The following is a 13,297-nucleotide window of genomic DNA, read 5'->3' as shown; positions in this document are numbered from 1 at the left end:
TTTTTTAAACAATGTGAGACGTTATATGTCTGTTTTAGACTGCATCGATTGTTTCTTTCAATTGATCAATGTTAAGACAGCCAGATTTGAAGCTGTTGGCAAAACAATCTTCTTTGCATGTATGACTTTGTATGATGTTTTGTGAGCATGAACATAGATAATCACCATCTCATTCTATGAAAAACACTACTGAATGGTACGTTGTATTTATTTTAGGTTTTAGACTCTCCATTTGTCCGTTTGTGTCATTAGGGCTCCATAATACGCCATAAGCAAAGCTAATGTACATAGAATTTATTTTTTTGAAAGGTATGGTAATGTGGCGCTATATGCGCACTTTTAGGATTTCGCTTTGATACTAAGTTAAGTTGGTGTCGGGGGCGGATTTTTGTATGTCCTGGACTTTAGCTGTTATAACAGTGATGAGACATGTTGATGATAAACACGGCAGTATCAGGTCGACTGCCAATGCGGTGGTTGTCAAAAGACAAGGCACATTTTCTTTTTAAATTTAATTTTATTTATTTATTTTTTTTGTTGACCTTAAGAGCTCCAGCTGGTGTGTTGCTTTTCACTATAACATCAAGTAATATAACAGTGGCTGATTTAACTGTAGGCATGTGGCTATATACATGCACATGTCAACAAGAAGCACACTGGAAATACTGAAGTGTGTGAACTTTTAATGTAGTAAATATTCACAAGGAAGCCATCAGTTGGTAGAATACTGATGACCTGGTGATAAACTGAGACTTGAGAAGCTGTTAGTATTTTGAACCACTGTCTCTCAGTGGCTCTGTAGACACAGTAATGACTCCTGTTAAAACTTTGAACATAGAGGGGTGGCCTCTGCTCTTTTACACTGTATTTTGGACTACTGAAACTACTTTTCCATATTCACTCAGTACTACTGCCCTGTTCTTGCTCACTCTCCCTTACTCTTCTTGATATGCAAGGTGTATATAGTTTGTATAATGTATAATTTTTTTGTTTGTCAGTTTTTGATTTTTTTTCCCTCTCTCTCCCATAGAGATTTTTTTTGTCCTTGTATCTTGCCATATATTGTGAATTACACTTTGAGTGTATTTTCAGTGGTACTACTGATCTCTCTCTCTCTCACACAATCTGAAGAGGACAGATTTCTGATATATGTACCAGGTTTATCTTGTTTGCAATAGTTACTCAGTCTTAATGATAGGTGCACACTTATGAAACAAATAGATAGATATTCATCTTAAAGGACTAACTAGTCCCTTCAAACTTAAAGTTAACTAGGCATAAAATTGTTAACAGTATCCTCACTATGTACGTGGAAACCAAAAACTTGTTTTGAGGAGAGATGGGTATGTTTGGTTGTTTATATATCTGTATAATTCTGCAGTAGCACGTTCCCACACTACTGAGGAACATGCTACCATCAAACTAAACTTGTTCCAGAAGTCCACACTACTCGTTCTCAGTGCTCCGCTGAGCCTTTAATTCAGCAATGACACCTAATGGTGAAAATCATAAATGGAGGGGTTAGGTACAAATAAGATTGTTTTACCTCGATTTGATTTCTGTACTGTTAAACAGTGGTATTTTTTCTATTCTGTTTCAGCCTCCTGCTGAAAGTCTATGTAAATATATTTATAGCTTCCTAATAAAAATTTCTGCTGCTGGTGGGTTTTGGAGGAGTGAGCACAAGCAGAGCTGTAAGAACATCTATGAATTAGGTCTGTTGCAGTCTTTACTCACTTGGCTGTATTATTCCATTATTATGAGGAAAGGTATATTGTACCGTACTGAACTTTGACCCTGAAGCCTGTCAGCTGCTTATCTCAGTGAGCTCCTAAAACCCAAACGAGAGTCTTTTCAGGAATAGTTCCAATCATGTACATAGGTAATATTATACAGTAATAAAGACAGATTTTCCTAAGTTTCAGTCTCCTGCCATTTTCTTGTGTAGTTTTTTTTCCTCCAAAATGAATTTTTAAAAAATAAAGTCAATTAAGATGGTTTAATGCAAAATGGTTAGCTTAAGAAATTTAAACAGCTAAAATCATAAACAGTTGTCTAAAGCGTGGGCAGCACAGTGGGTCTGCAGGCAGTGTTACTATCACATAGCTCAGGGGTCCCGGGGTTGTGGATTCAAGCCCTGCTCCGAATGACTGCCTGTGAGAAGTTTGGTGTGTTCTCCCCGTGTCCATGTGGGTTTCCTCCCACAGTCCAAAAACTCCAGAGTGTTCTCACCCAATAAATGAATGAATGGTTGAATGGCCTAAAGTGTTTGTTTTAAATCTTTCAATTTTGATGTATATGAAAGATTTAAGGGAAAGGGGAGGTGGCAACATTCTCTGCATTTTACATGATATTCAACTTTGTTTACATCTTGACGATTGCAAAACAGACTTCCAGAAAAATCCAAATATATAAAATAGTTTATTACATAGACACTACATCCGTCTTGGTCCCAGTGACGGAATGAAATTGGATTTCTTCTTCTTCTGTTATTGTGCACTCACCTTTCATTAAGTCAGCAGACGTGCCTCACTTACCGTGCCCTTAATCTAAAGTATATACCACAGCCACCAAACTGTTCACTTAAATGAAAATATCAGATGGTAGCAGTTAGATTTATCATCTGAGGTGCAAGCTTCCCCTTGATTCATTACTACATCTTTCAACTGTTATAAAATCTTTAGGCTTCAGGTCATTTCTGCTATCACTAGTAACTGATGCATTATAAAATGTTACTGAAACTTTTCCACATCTTTTTATGCACTGGAGGTAACACGAGACATAAAACCATTTTAACATAAACAAATTTTATTGCTCATGCATTCAATTATAAATTGACATAGTATATAAAACATTTTCAATGTATTTACAAATATGTTGTGTACATGTGAGATTAATAAAAGAAAAAAAAATGAACAAAAGCATACACTGGGGAAACGACCTTCATCTCCCTCTCCTGTGGCTTATGTAGGAAAAATGTGCCAGACTTCCAAAGTCTTGCTCTGTAGCTCTATATCCATCAACCCTCAACCAAGCAGTCATTCAACATTAAGGACACAAGCTTTCATCCACTGAATCTGTTTAGTCATTACCTGATTTCATGGGTCCTGGAGAACACTGACTATGCCAAAGGAAATTTGTGGGTTTGATCCCTTAACTTTGTCTAAAGGATGGAATCATTTAATCAAATTTCCTCAAATGTTTGACTGGTCTAAACACATCCAACAGGAGTGGAAAACATATAGAATTATACTAAATGAAAGTATGGGTAGTAGGTATTCAAACAGATTCAAAGCAGGTAACATACTGACTGCTATTTAAAATTTGGGTTGATATTCTGTAGCACAGTTGTGACTTTGAGAATTGCTAATTGCTAAGTATTTAAAAAAAATTCTCACTTTATAAGGAGTTACCAAAAAAGTGTTTTCCCTTCAAAATGCAATGTTGTAAGAAAATTTCGATAATACCTGAGTAAAGTACAAATCTTCCAAACTAACACCCAAGCATATTAATGAAGTACATGACTCATGTTTTCCACCCCTGTTCAACAACAGTGGATTTACATTAACGAATCAACTATAAATGGATACAGAGCAGTAACTAACAGGTTTCATAAAAATTTTTTTTAAAATACTGTCCAATTACAGGCATTGCACTGGAATCATAATCATTAAGGGAAACTAAAGTGAAATATACTTTGCTAATAAAATTAAAACCAAGAATCAATAACTCAGTTACCCAGAATCTTCAGGCGCAAGGCAAGAATGATTCTGGGTACACTTCGGACACACTGCAAGCCTGATCAACAGATACAAAAAACTAAAGAATGAATTAACATACTGCTAATTATATATATATATATAATTATTCTTAACCAAAAATTGATACGTTAACTTCACATTTTGTGGGCTTAAAGTAGTTGTGTTTAGTCCCATCATCCACAAGTAAGTGCAGTCTATTTTTCAGAACATACAGGAATACCTGTGTAGTGATTGCTGTGTCTCTCCCCAACTCAGATGCAAAAAGAGGCTGGTATTACAGTGCAGTGAGATTGTTGCACCAATACTATTGGTGACTACGTCTATTTATGTATTTCACAATTAACCTCATTATATTAAGTGTGGTGAAACTATCGTGTCTCAATGCGTCTTACTCTGGGGACGTGACAAATAGCCAAATCAAAACTCCACTTTTTGTTTCCCTCATAATTTATATAAAGTCAACACAAATGCTCCAAATAAATGTGATTTTTTTCCACTAGAAAATAACTTAATCTTATGAGCCTTTAAGTTATTCTGCTATAAAATAATCATTTCAGTTTTAAAGGTAAAAGTGACAATACAACCCAAGAAAAAAAAGGGATGTACTCTCTAGGATATTTTTTAATGTAGGACTTAAAACAAAGCCTTTACTTTCCTTCTTGTTCTTTACATCCCAATAATTTCCTATGTTCTGAGCACAACTGAGGGGGAGGACAAACAAAATGCACATTCAAATATTTCAAATCTTGTGTCATGATACTTTCAGAAATGCAATGGAAGTAACATAGAAATGGATTGTCAACGATTTGAACTGATATATTGTTATCCCTCTCATCATCAGTCTTCACAATAAGCAGCAATGAATACATCTTAAAGCTGCTTCAGGTTTCTGGGTTTAGAATTTTGGCGTGTGCTTTGCTGTGGCTACAGTTGTGCCTGCTTTCCCCATTGCCAGCATGTGTATTGCTGAATTCTCCTTGTTCTTCCCTCAGTGAAAGAGGAAGAGAGGGGTAACTGATCTGTTTCTCCCGACGCTTGACCGTTTCAGATACACAAGAAAAAGGACACATCAAATCTGAAATATCTATAACAATCTCGAATTCAACATTTCCTACAAACATAGGCTTTAGATTTGCACACCAAGATTTGATGATTCCTTGTTCATTTTCTTTCCTGTCTGGCTGCTGAAAACTGGCAAACTGAAAGTTGTATCTTTGCCTTCCTATGTTGCCAAATTTAAGTAGCCACAAGTTCTTCTTAAGCTCCTAATTACCTTCTTTCTCTTCTTCCTCTTGTCCTTTCTCCTTGCTGAAATATTGATTGATGTGCTTAATCAATCAGACCCTGGGTGAAAAGGTGAGGTCTTGTGAAAAAATGTTTAAGAGCACTGCAGCTGTTCAAAAATACTAAGTGAATATTCTGTTCAGATTAAAAAAATAAACAAAAGTTTGACTGAACAAATTTGTCGTGTGATAGCAATGCTACTTCAGAAGCGAGTATTTTATTTCTGAGTTTCACAGCATAAGGCAAGGATAATGATTACTGATTACAAAACAACATTTTTAAGAGGTCTTACCATTGTCTCCACTGGTGAGCACAAGAGCCTGCAGGATATCTGAGAGAGAGACGATGCCCTTCACCACTTCATCGTCATCTACTATCACTAATCTGTGAACCTGAGAAACAGCAAGAGAATAAATATAGTCATTTACTGCTCTCTACATGGACAACATGTTTCGGATAAGCCCAATTTAGCCAAGTCTACTCAAATTGTTACAAATGTAGGCCTATGCCTAGATGGTTTTTCAGGTCTGCACAATTAGCCTGTTTATCTGTAGTGTAATTTGATCATGTAAATTAGATAAAGCATGTAAGTGCCCTAGTAGTAATTTATTAAATAATTATTAATAAACATAATTTAATAATTACTTTATTAAGTCAGGACAACTCAGGTGAGTGACGGCAAGTTTTACATACTATTAATAAGCTTATGTTTAAAAAAAATAATAAACAAATAAAAAACTAGTAGTTGTGGTTTTGTGGATAGAAACATGAAAACACAACCACTGTGACGTCTAAACTTAGCTCACAAGGAGGTGTTCGAGTGTGTCTTACCTCTGCCTCTACCAGTCTGCTGATTATGGCCTCCAAAGTCTCGCTGGCTCGGCAGGTAAGAACTCCCTCAAAATACTGAGAACGATGCTGAAGGGCTTTGGTCACAGTAATGTCTAGATTATTATATGTCTTCTCTGCAGCCAGATTCTATGACAAAGGAAAGATAGTAACTGTCACAATGGAGACAGTAGGTTGATTATAAACTTCCACTGACTGCTCAATGCACAAGCTGGAGGACGCAAATAGACACCAGTAGTCTACATCAACATGCTACTGTTGCCACACAGAGGCACACTAATAAACCTAACCAAGCCCTGACTTCTCTCTCTTACATAAACACACACAGAGTTGAGAAACTTACTATTACGTCAAACTTCGAGTAGATGTCGACCACTCTTCCTGTTTGGTGAAACAAGAGGTGTACCCAGTACAGGAAAGAAAACAGAACAAAACAGAAAAGCCTGATGACGTAAATTATCTTGGTGTAATCTATAATCTGTGTACTGAAACTGGCTGAAACGTTTCCAATAACCTCTCACTCTCACCTTTATCATCAACTACTGGCAAGGCTGAGACCCTCTGATCCACAAAAATTCCCAATGCCGTGTAGAGGGGGGTGTCAGCGTGGACCACTGCGATGTTCTGGAATGTTCCAACATTGAGGTCCTTCAGAGTCTGTGAAAGGAATGCTGGCTTGGGCATGTCTGAAATCTGAAAGAAGCAAAATTTAGACCAATATAAGCATTCGGATATACCATTGCATATTATAAAAAAATATTGATGTAGATATGTTCAGAAATGGTTTGAGGAAAATGACAAAGAGCTCAAAGTGATGACTTTGCCTACAAATTCCCAAAATTTCAGTCCGATCAAGCATCTGAGCGGTGTACTGGAAAAATCTCAAATTCACAGAGGGCCTAGCTTGCAACTTACAAGACATAGGATCTACAGCTAATGTTTTGGTGCTAGAAAACACATTCAGGGGTCTTGCTGAGTCCATGAGATCAGAGCTGAGTTTCATGATGGATTTCATGACTGATAATTGATTTGTTGAAATATTTGAATAAATAATAATAACAGTAATACAAGCCATTTTAAATGCAGCCTGGCAATTATACAATACATGATTCAATGCTTGAAACAAACAAAAGAAACAAAACACTTTTTTTTTTTTAAATAGAAAAGAAAAAAAAATATTGTATCCTACATATTTGGTATATTTTATTGTCTGATACAGTGTTTTTCTGCAGTTATTTCCTAGGTGTTGAAGACTCTTGTTTTGAATATTTGGAAACATTTTTAACATCCGTCTTGATCCATTATATTGGAATATATAAATATGTCATTATATATTAACAGCAAATATGTCACTTTAAAATATGTAGTAATAAACCTTGCTATAAACCCAAAAAGAAGTTAGACACCAGATATTCCCACCTGTGACTCCAACAGGTAGAACTGAGAATAAACAAATCTGAAGCATCACTAAAATAGCTATGATCCCTTACAACATTTCTGCTGTGTGTTGATACAAAATTAACACCTGGATGTAGAGAGCAGCTACTGAGTCAAGAACTCACAAACAGCTTGAGGAACTTGAGAATCCTCTTATGAGTAAGGATGTAGAGTGTATTCCCAGTCAGAGGATCTATCACTGGCAGCCTATGGATCTTGTTCTTAAGCAGTGAAGACACGGCATCATACAGGCTGGAGGAGACGGTGAGAGAAGAGAAATAAGTGAGCCATATGCCGCGTCATTTCAAAACAACATATTTTGAATTTTGAAAATGTATTAGGTTACGTAAAACGTTACCTGGCATTAGGTGATATGTTAACAAGAGGTTTGAATGAATCTTGCAGGTAAAGCTCTATCAAGAATCAGACCACATAAAATTAACATTAAAAAAAAAAAAGTTAAAAAAATAATATGTAAATTAGTAAAAAAAATATATATATATATATTCTGTACTGTAACATTACTCACCTCTCCATGTCTCTATTTTGTGTTCTTCTAATTCATATATCTGGACCTAAGACAAACAAAATCAAAAGTTAATTAAAACCTTCAAAAGACCTTGGCATAACTGACTGAAATGGTATGACTAATCTTATCTGTGCAATGCAATGTAGTTATAGACCGTGTAAATATTTACACTGCATTTAAATGATCTGCAAACCTCATGAAAACATATTAGGAACCAACCACAGGTATCAATTGCCATTTTTACTATTAAAAGAGAAAATGCACAGGTGCTTACCAGAGGTGACTTGTAGTAGCGATGAAGTATGTTGATAAAGTCTGTTATGGTTAACATACCTGCCGTATTGGACAGTGGTTAGGATGTAGAGTAAAACTACAGCAAAACTAAGCACTGTATATTTTATTTAAATGTTTGACCTACATTTCCGCTCAATTTTCACAAATATCATAATTTTAAGAATGTGTATAATAGAGGATGAAGGAAAAACTCTACATATTATCAAACAAAAAGCCACATACCAACAAAGCACTGCTTCTTGCTGTCCCAGAGAGGGGCAGCTCTCACCCCATTGGAAACAAGAGCAAAAAATGCTTTTTTCACCTAGTGAAAGACAGGAATCAACACAAGAAACTCAATATTTCTCTCACACTCAGACACATTCCTGTGAAATGAAAACATCTAAACCTTTAGGAATAACTTTCCCAACAGATACAATTTCAACTTACAATAGGCTGTATTTACTTATGTTTTTCTTTTTTGTGCTCCAGCCCTCCTCTTACCTGCAGAGATGTGTCAAACACCACCAGTTTGGAGCTGGTTGGCACAAGGTCATAGCACCGGTGTGCCTTCATAAAGCGAGTGTACACATTGTGCTCAGGATCTAGTTTGAACAAAATTAAATAAAAGATTAGATTTAAAATAATAATAATAATAAAGACAACGCAAAATAAGACTTATCTGTTTTTTATTCAATCTTGTGTCAGAAATCATAATTTATTGGCCTTCTGTGTAATTTGTGAATCAAACACTTTATAAAGTTTTATACAATAATAAATGATAGGAATGGAGCAGACAAATTATTATTACGTTTACAATGATTAACAAATTATGTTTCAGAATAAAAATCATGTTATTATGGTAAGAAAAATACAAGATGAATGGAATTTCAAACAGCCTCATATGCTGAGAAAATAAGTCAAGTCAATTTTGATTTCAGGTTAACTTTAAAACAACATTACCTACGGTAACACAATGATGAAAGGACATGTTTACTTGTGCTCATAATCTGTATTTTTTTCAGCTTCTTACCCTCTATGTGTGTCTCCTTCTTAACTTCCAAATCATCAAGAACAGCAGGAACCTGAAAAACAAACAAAAGCCTAAGATAAATACAAGTGATACAAGATTCAAACATTCAGTTTTTTGTTGACAATAAACACACACATATCATCTGTCTGTCTGCTGGTTTCCATCTGTCTCTCCTGCAAAATGAAAAACCTAGGACCAGAGTAATGCACAATTTAGCAATTTCTCTGATGGATGACACTAATTGGTAACTCTTGGTAATTCTGCAACCCATGAATAGCTTGCTACTTCCAGTAGCATTTACAGGGCAACTGTTTGCTAAATAAATGTGTTACTCATGGGGTCAATCAGTAAATGAATGTGGCTTATTGTTATATAACAGTTTAGGGTCTGTAATAGCCCTTTGTAAATGGCCAATTTTTACCTGCTGCTGAATTTAACAGGCAGAGCTCTGCAGAAAGAACCTTAGCATCTTTAGAGATGGTAGAGTTTAATTAGCTGAGAATGATGTTTCACTAGTCAATTTTGACTTTAAGCAATATTTTAGAGACACCTTTGGGACGGAAGTCCAACTGATCAAAAGTTGTTCTCATACCTCCACAGGGGCTGTCTCTAACTCTCAATCATCCCAGCGTCATCCTAGGAACTTTAAGCTAACCCTAGGCTCATACTTTAGGCACTGCAACTAATGCAAGGGTGTGCGAACAAAAATGAGGCAGCTTTTACAGAATCATGTAGGGCAACCTGCTGCGAAAGTATAATGCAGCCCTTAGATATTATTATCTGTGTATCTCAATATATCAAGTTCCTGGTTTTTTTTAACAGTCAACTTGGTGCAAGGAAACTTGTGATTCAGTGAAAAGCTGATGTAGGTAACTGAAGCTGAAATAATGTGTAATAGTTTCACATTTGTCCTACATCTGACGTGAACAATGTAGATGGCTTGCCAAAATAAATATATGGTTAGATGAAAAGTGTGTTGTTATGAACATTGAATTTGAACTTTTTAGCCTGATATATTTTAAAATGTAAACGTCAAGTATATATAAGCATTTAAGAACAACTGGTATAAACCTACATAGACCTGTAAAGGTTTATTCCAAGAGAAATCTATTGTCATAAAAGCTGTTATACTCAGCTAAATTCCAAAAAGAGTTATTATTATTGACACTTGTTGGAACAAACGTGGAGGTTATGTCATTCACACCGCACCGATAATAATTTGGGGCTTTTTAAAAAATGATTATTTAAATAGTACACCAATAGATTTGGCTTTAACCTCCTGAAACAATGAAATTCACAAAGGCCTATTTACAATATGGCATTCGTGCAGAAACATTTGGGGAGCACTGTATATTAAAATGTCAATAGTAATACGAATTAAAGTTCATACTGATACTGGTGACGGTCAAAAATCAAGTCTACACTTTTTAACCACAATCTGTAGGAAGTGGATAATGGAAGCAACACAACATTCTAGCGGCCTTTAGAAAGAGTTTCTTAAGTTTCTCTTCAGATAAACGCTAATCTGTTTGATATTTTGTTTCTTGGAATAATTCATGTATTGCACTTTAAGTATATCAGAAGTTAATGGGGCCCCTGTGTGTGTTTATGAATATTCGATCAAAGCCAGTATCAGGGACTTGCAATCAATGGCTGCAATTGGAAATCCACACCGTTCCCGTTTGCTCAGCAATAATGACATCACCCAAAAGTCGACAAACGAACTTTAAACTGTTAGCATCATATCGGGTAATCCAGCACATCCATATATCGCTATGCAGCACTGCGAGCTACAGCTAGCTCTCAGGCTAGGACTCGCTGTGACCTGAAATTGATCCCAGCCCTTAGTAGTCTGCTCTAAGGGGATTTTATTGTTTTTAGCTAAGTGTATTTCTGCCGCGGCATTTTACCTACTTTGCGAGTCGAAATGTGAGGGCTTAAATTAGTGCACAACTATAAGTTAAAGCTAAGACAGTCACGAGGGCGAAGTTTGCTTCATATTCGAATTTCCACCTTAAGTGTTTTCATAGCAGTAGCGCAACCGTTTAAGGTGGAACGGAAAATTCGAATACGGCGGCAACATCAGTTTGAATACACTGTCGCTGCACTGACTGGACTCATCTTTCCCTGAACCTTGTTTAGTTAAACATACTTACACACTCCATTGTCCATACACTCTACTTGTAAGGGTGGTCTTCTGTTTGTTATAAAGTGACCCCTCACTCACTCACTTTCTCCGAGCCACTGTACTCACACACACACACAACACAGGAAGTGACGATTTACTGCAGGCACCACAGAACTAGGGCTGCGTCACAATCCACACTTACCTATAGTACTCTACTATAAACTCGACTGCACTTTTCTACCTCCGAGACTATTTACATTACACACCACACCACACCACCCTAACACGTTCGTTAATTCGTTTATGTAGTGATAACCACTTTATCTAGTTCAGGGTCGCAGTTGGTCTGGAGACCAGTGGACGGACCAGTCCATCATCACAGGGCACACCCTAAGGAAACCGACGAAGGGAGAACAATACCCTACACTACCCTTCATTTCACTACAGTAAACTATGCTACATTACACTATATCCTCTACTATTCTACATCAAGCTGTTCTACGGTGGACACGTCTACATTTGATTACAATGAGTACTACACTACACATACTTTAGATTACATTACTGCTCTATAATAGACCACACACTACACCAAGCTACTCTAAAGTGCACTGCTATGCACTACGGTTTGCCCTAAATTACACAACAACCCTAGACCAGTGTTTCACCCAGGTCTCATTTAGACTACTCTATACTTTACTGTTTTACACCAAGCTACTCTACACCAGTATTTCTCAGCCGTGGATCGAGGCCCTGCACTTTTTTTTTTTAGCGTTTTCCATGCTCCAAATCAGCTCAATAACAGCCCATTATTGTGTCAAACACGTCTCATCTCATGTGCTACTAGCAATATATGTAAACTGTCAAAGATGCCCCCATGTGGGGAAACTAGCCAAGTGCATGACAAAGACTAAGGGGTTTGGGTTTATATATATATATATATGATATAACTGAAATTGGCTGTTAATAATAATAATAATAATAATAATAATAATAATATATATATATATAATATTTGCATTGGCCAATCTGATCAGAGCTCGTTAAGCGTTAAGTTCATCCCATATGTTTTCGCAGGTTCGTTTAGAACGTGGGTGGTAGAGATTTGTTATTAGTATGAGTTAATCTCAGTTAGTAGAACATTTTAAAGTGCCGTATGGATGTCGTGCTGCGTGTTTTTGTCTTAAAATATTTTATGATAAATCATGTTAACACGGAGGTGGGAAAATGAGACACAGCGAGGCACTGGTTGATGCTAGCAATAACTGACAGTATCTTCTCCTACTCGCTACGCCCATTTGGTATCCAGGCTTTTTATATGATTGGCTGATGCAAGAAATGTTACAGTATCCCCGCCTATCGTGTTTCTATGGGTGGCCGGGAGTCTCACAATCCGGAACACCGTGGGTTCAAGCCACTTCAGGTCAGTATCTGTGATGAGTTTGGTGTATTCTCATATGTCTGAATGGGTTTCTTCCCACGGTCTAAAAACACATGTAGGTTGTCCAAGTGTCCACAGGTGAGTATGCTCTGTGATTCCAGGTAGCTTCCGATCACACCACGACACTGAACAGAATAAAGCAGTTACAGAAAATGAACTAAATATAAAGCATAGGGCAATAATTCACTATTGCCACTACAATAACAATATATATTAAATTGATAATTTTTTGCATTGTTTAATTGCAGCTCAGTTTAATTGAAGAACGAAGTTGCTTTGTAGTTTTCTAATGAACCAGGTTTTGCTCTATATGGCAGTCATGATTAATGTAGATCAGTGAAGATGCACCCAGGCCACTAGATGTGTTATGCTGAAAAATATAAAATCATTGGTGACGAGGTATTTAATTGGTTAGAATTTGTGATGTCACAGGCCATTGGCATTTGTTAGCTCGGTTATATGCATGCATGCATACATAATTAAAAAAAAAAAAAAAATATTCATTATCTAAAGGGCATCTGTTATATATGCATCAACCTAGAGAGGCCAGGAATTGTGGCAT

General features: G+C 36.4%; 1 protein-coding gene across 3 annotated transcripts; it reads right to left on the bottom strand.

Moving 5' to 3' along the window:
* Window positions 1-3,859: 3,859 nt before the first annotated feature.
* On the bottom strand, window positions 3,860-12,042 carry prkag1 (protein kinase, AMP-activated, gamma 1 non-catalytic subunit). Of its 3 annotated transcripts, none has more exons than XM_066663922.1 (13): window positions 11,323-11,464; window positions 9,167-9,218; window positions 8,638-8,738; window positions 8,377-8,458; window positions 8,135-8,193; window positions 7,861-7,906; window positions 7,690-7,744; window positions 7,457-7,583; window positions 6,422-6,587; window positions 6,238-6,275; window positions 5,877-6,023; window positions 5,338-5,437; window positions 3,860-5,105 (listed from the first exon to the last, which is right to left on the bottom strand). In XM_066663922.1, the coding sequence occupies exons 1-13, from the start codon at window positions 11,329-11,331 to the stop codon at window positions 5,095-5,097; spliced, it is 993 nt and encodes a 330-aa protein (XP_066520019.1). In that variant the 5' UTR covers window positions 11,332-11,464; the 3' UTR covers window positions 3,860-5,094. The 3 variants fall into 3 exon arrangements, with proteins under 3 accessions (XP_066520019.1, XP_066520018.1, XP_066520017.1); XM_066663921.1 differs by lacking the exon at window positions 3,860-5,105 and adding an exon at window positions 11,497-12,042 and having other exon boundaries at window positions 5,324-5,437; window positions 11,323-11,410; XM_066663920.1 differs by lacking the exon at window positions 3,860-5,105 and having other exon boundaries at window positions 5,324-5,437; window positions 11,323-11,465.
* Between the last annotated feature and the right edge of the window lie 1,255 nt (window positions 12,043-13,297).

Source organism: Hoplias malabaricus, chromosome 3 (genome assembly GCF_029633855.1).
Source record: "Hoplias malabaricus isolate fHopMal1 chromosome 3, fHopMal1.hap1, whole genome shotgun sequence".
Taxonomy (NCBI): domain Eukaryota; kingdom Metazoa; phylum Chordata; class Actinopteri; order Characiformes; family Erythrinidae; genus Hoplias; species Hoplias malabaricus.
Note: the sequence above shows the minus strand (reverse complement) of the source record. Positions and strands in the feature narration are given on the sequence as shown.

Excerpts from the sequence above, each read along its gene's own strand:
- prkag1 (XM_066663921.1), bottom strand. Across the intron at positions 8,739-9,166 it reads GAAGGAGACACACATAGAGG|ATCCTGAGCACAATGTGTAC; the intron begins GTAAGAAGCTGA and ends TGTTCAAACTAG. Across the intron at positions 8,459-8,637 it reads TGTTTGACACATCTCTGCAG|GTGAAAAAAGCATTTTTTGC; the intron begins GTAAGAGGAGGG and ends GTCTTTCACTAG.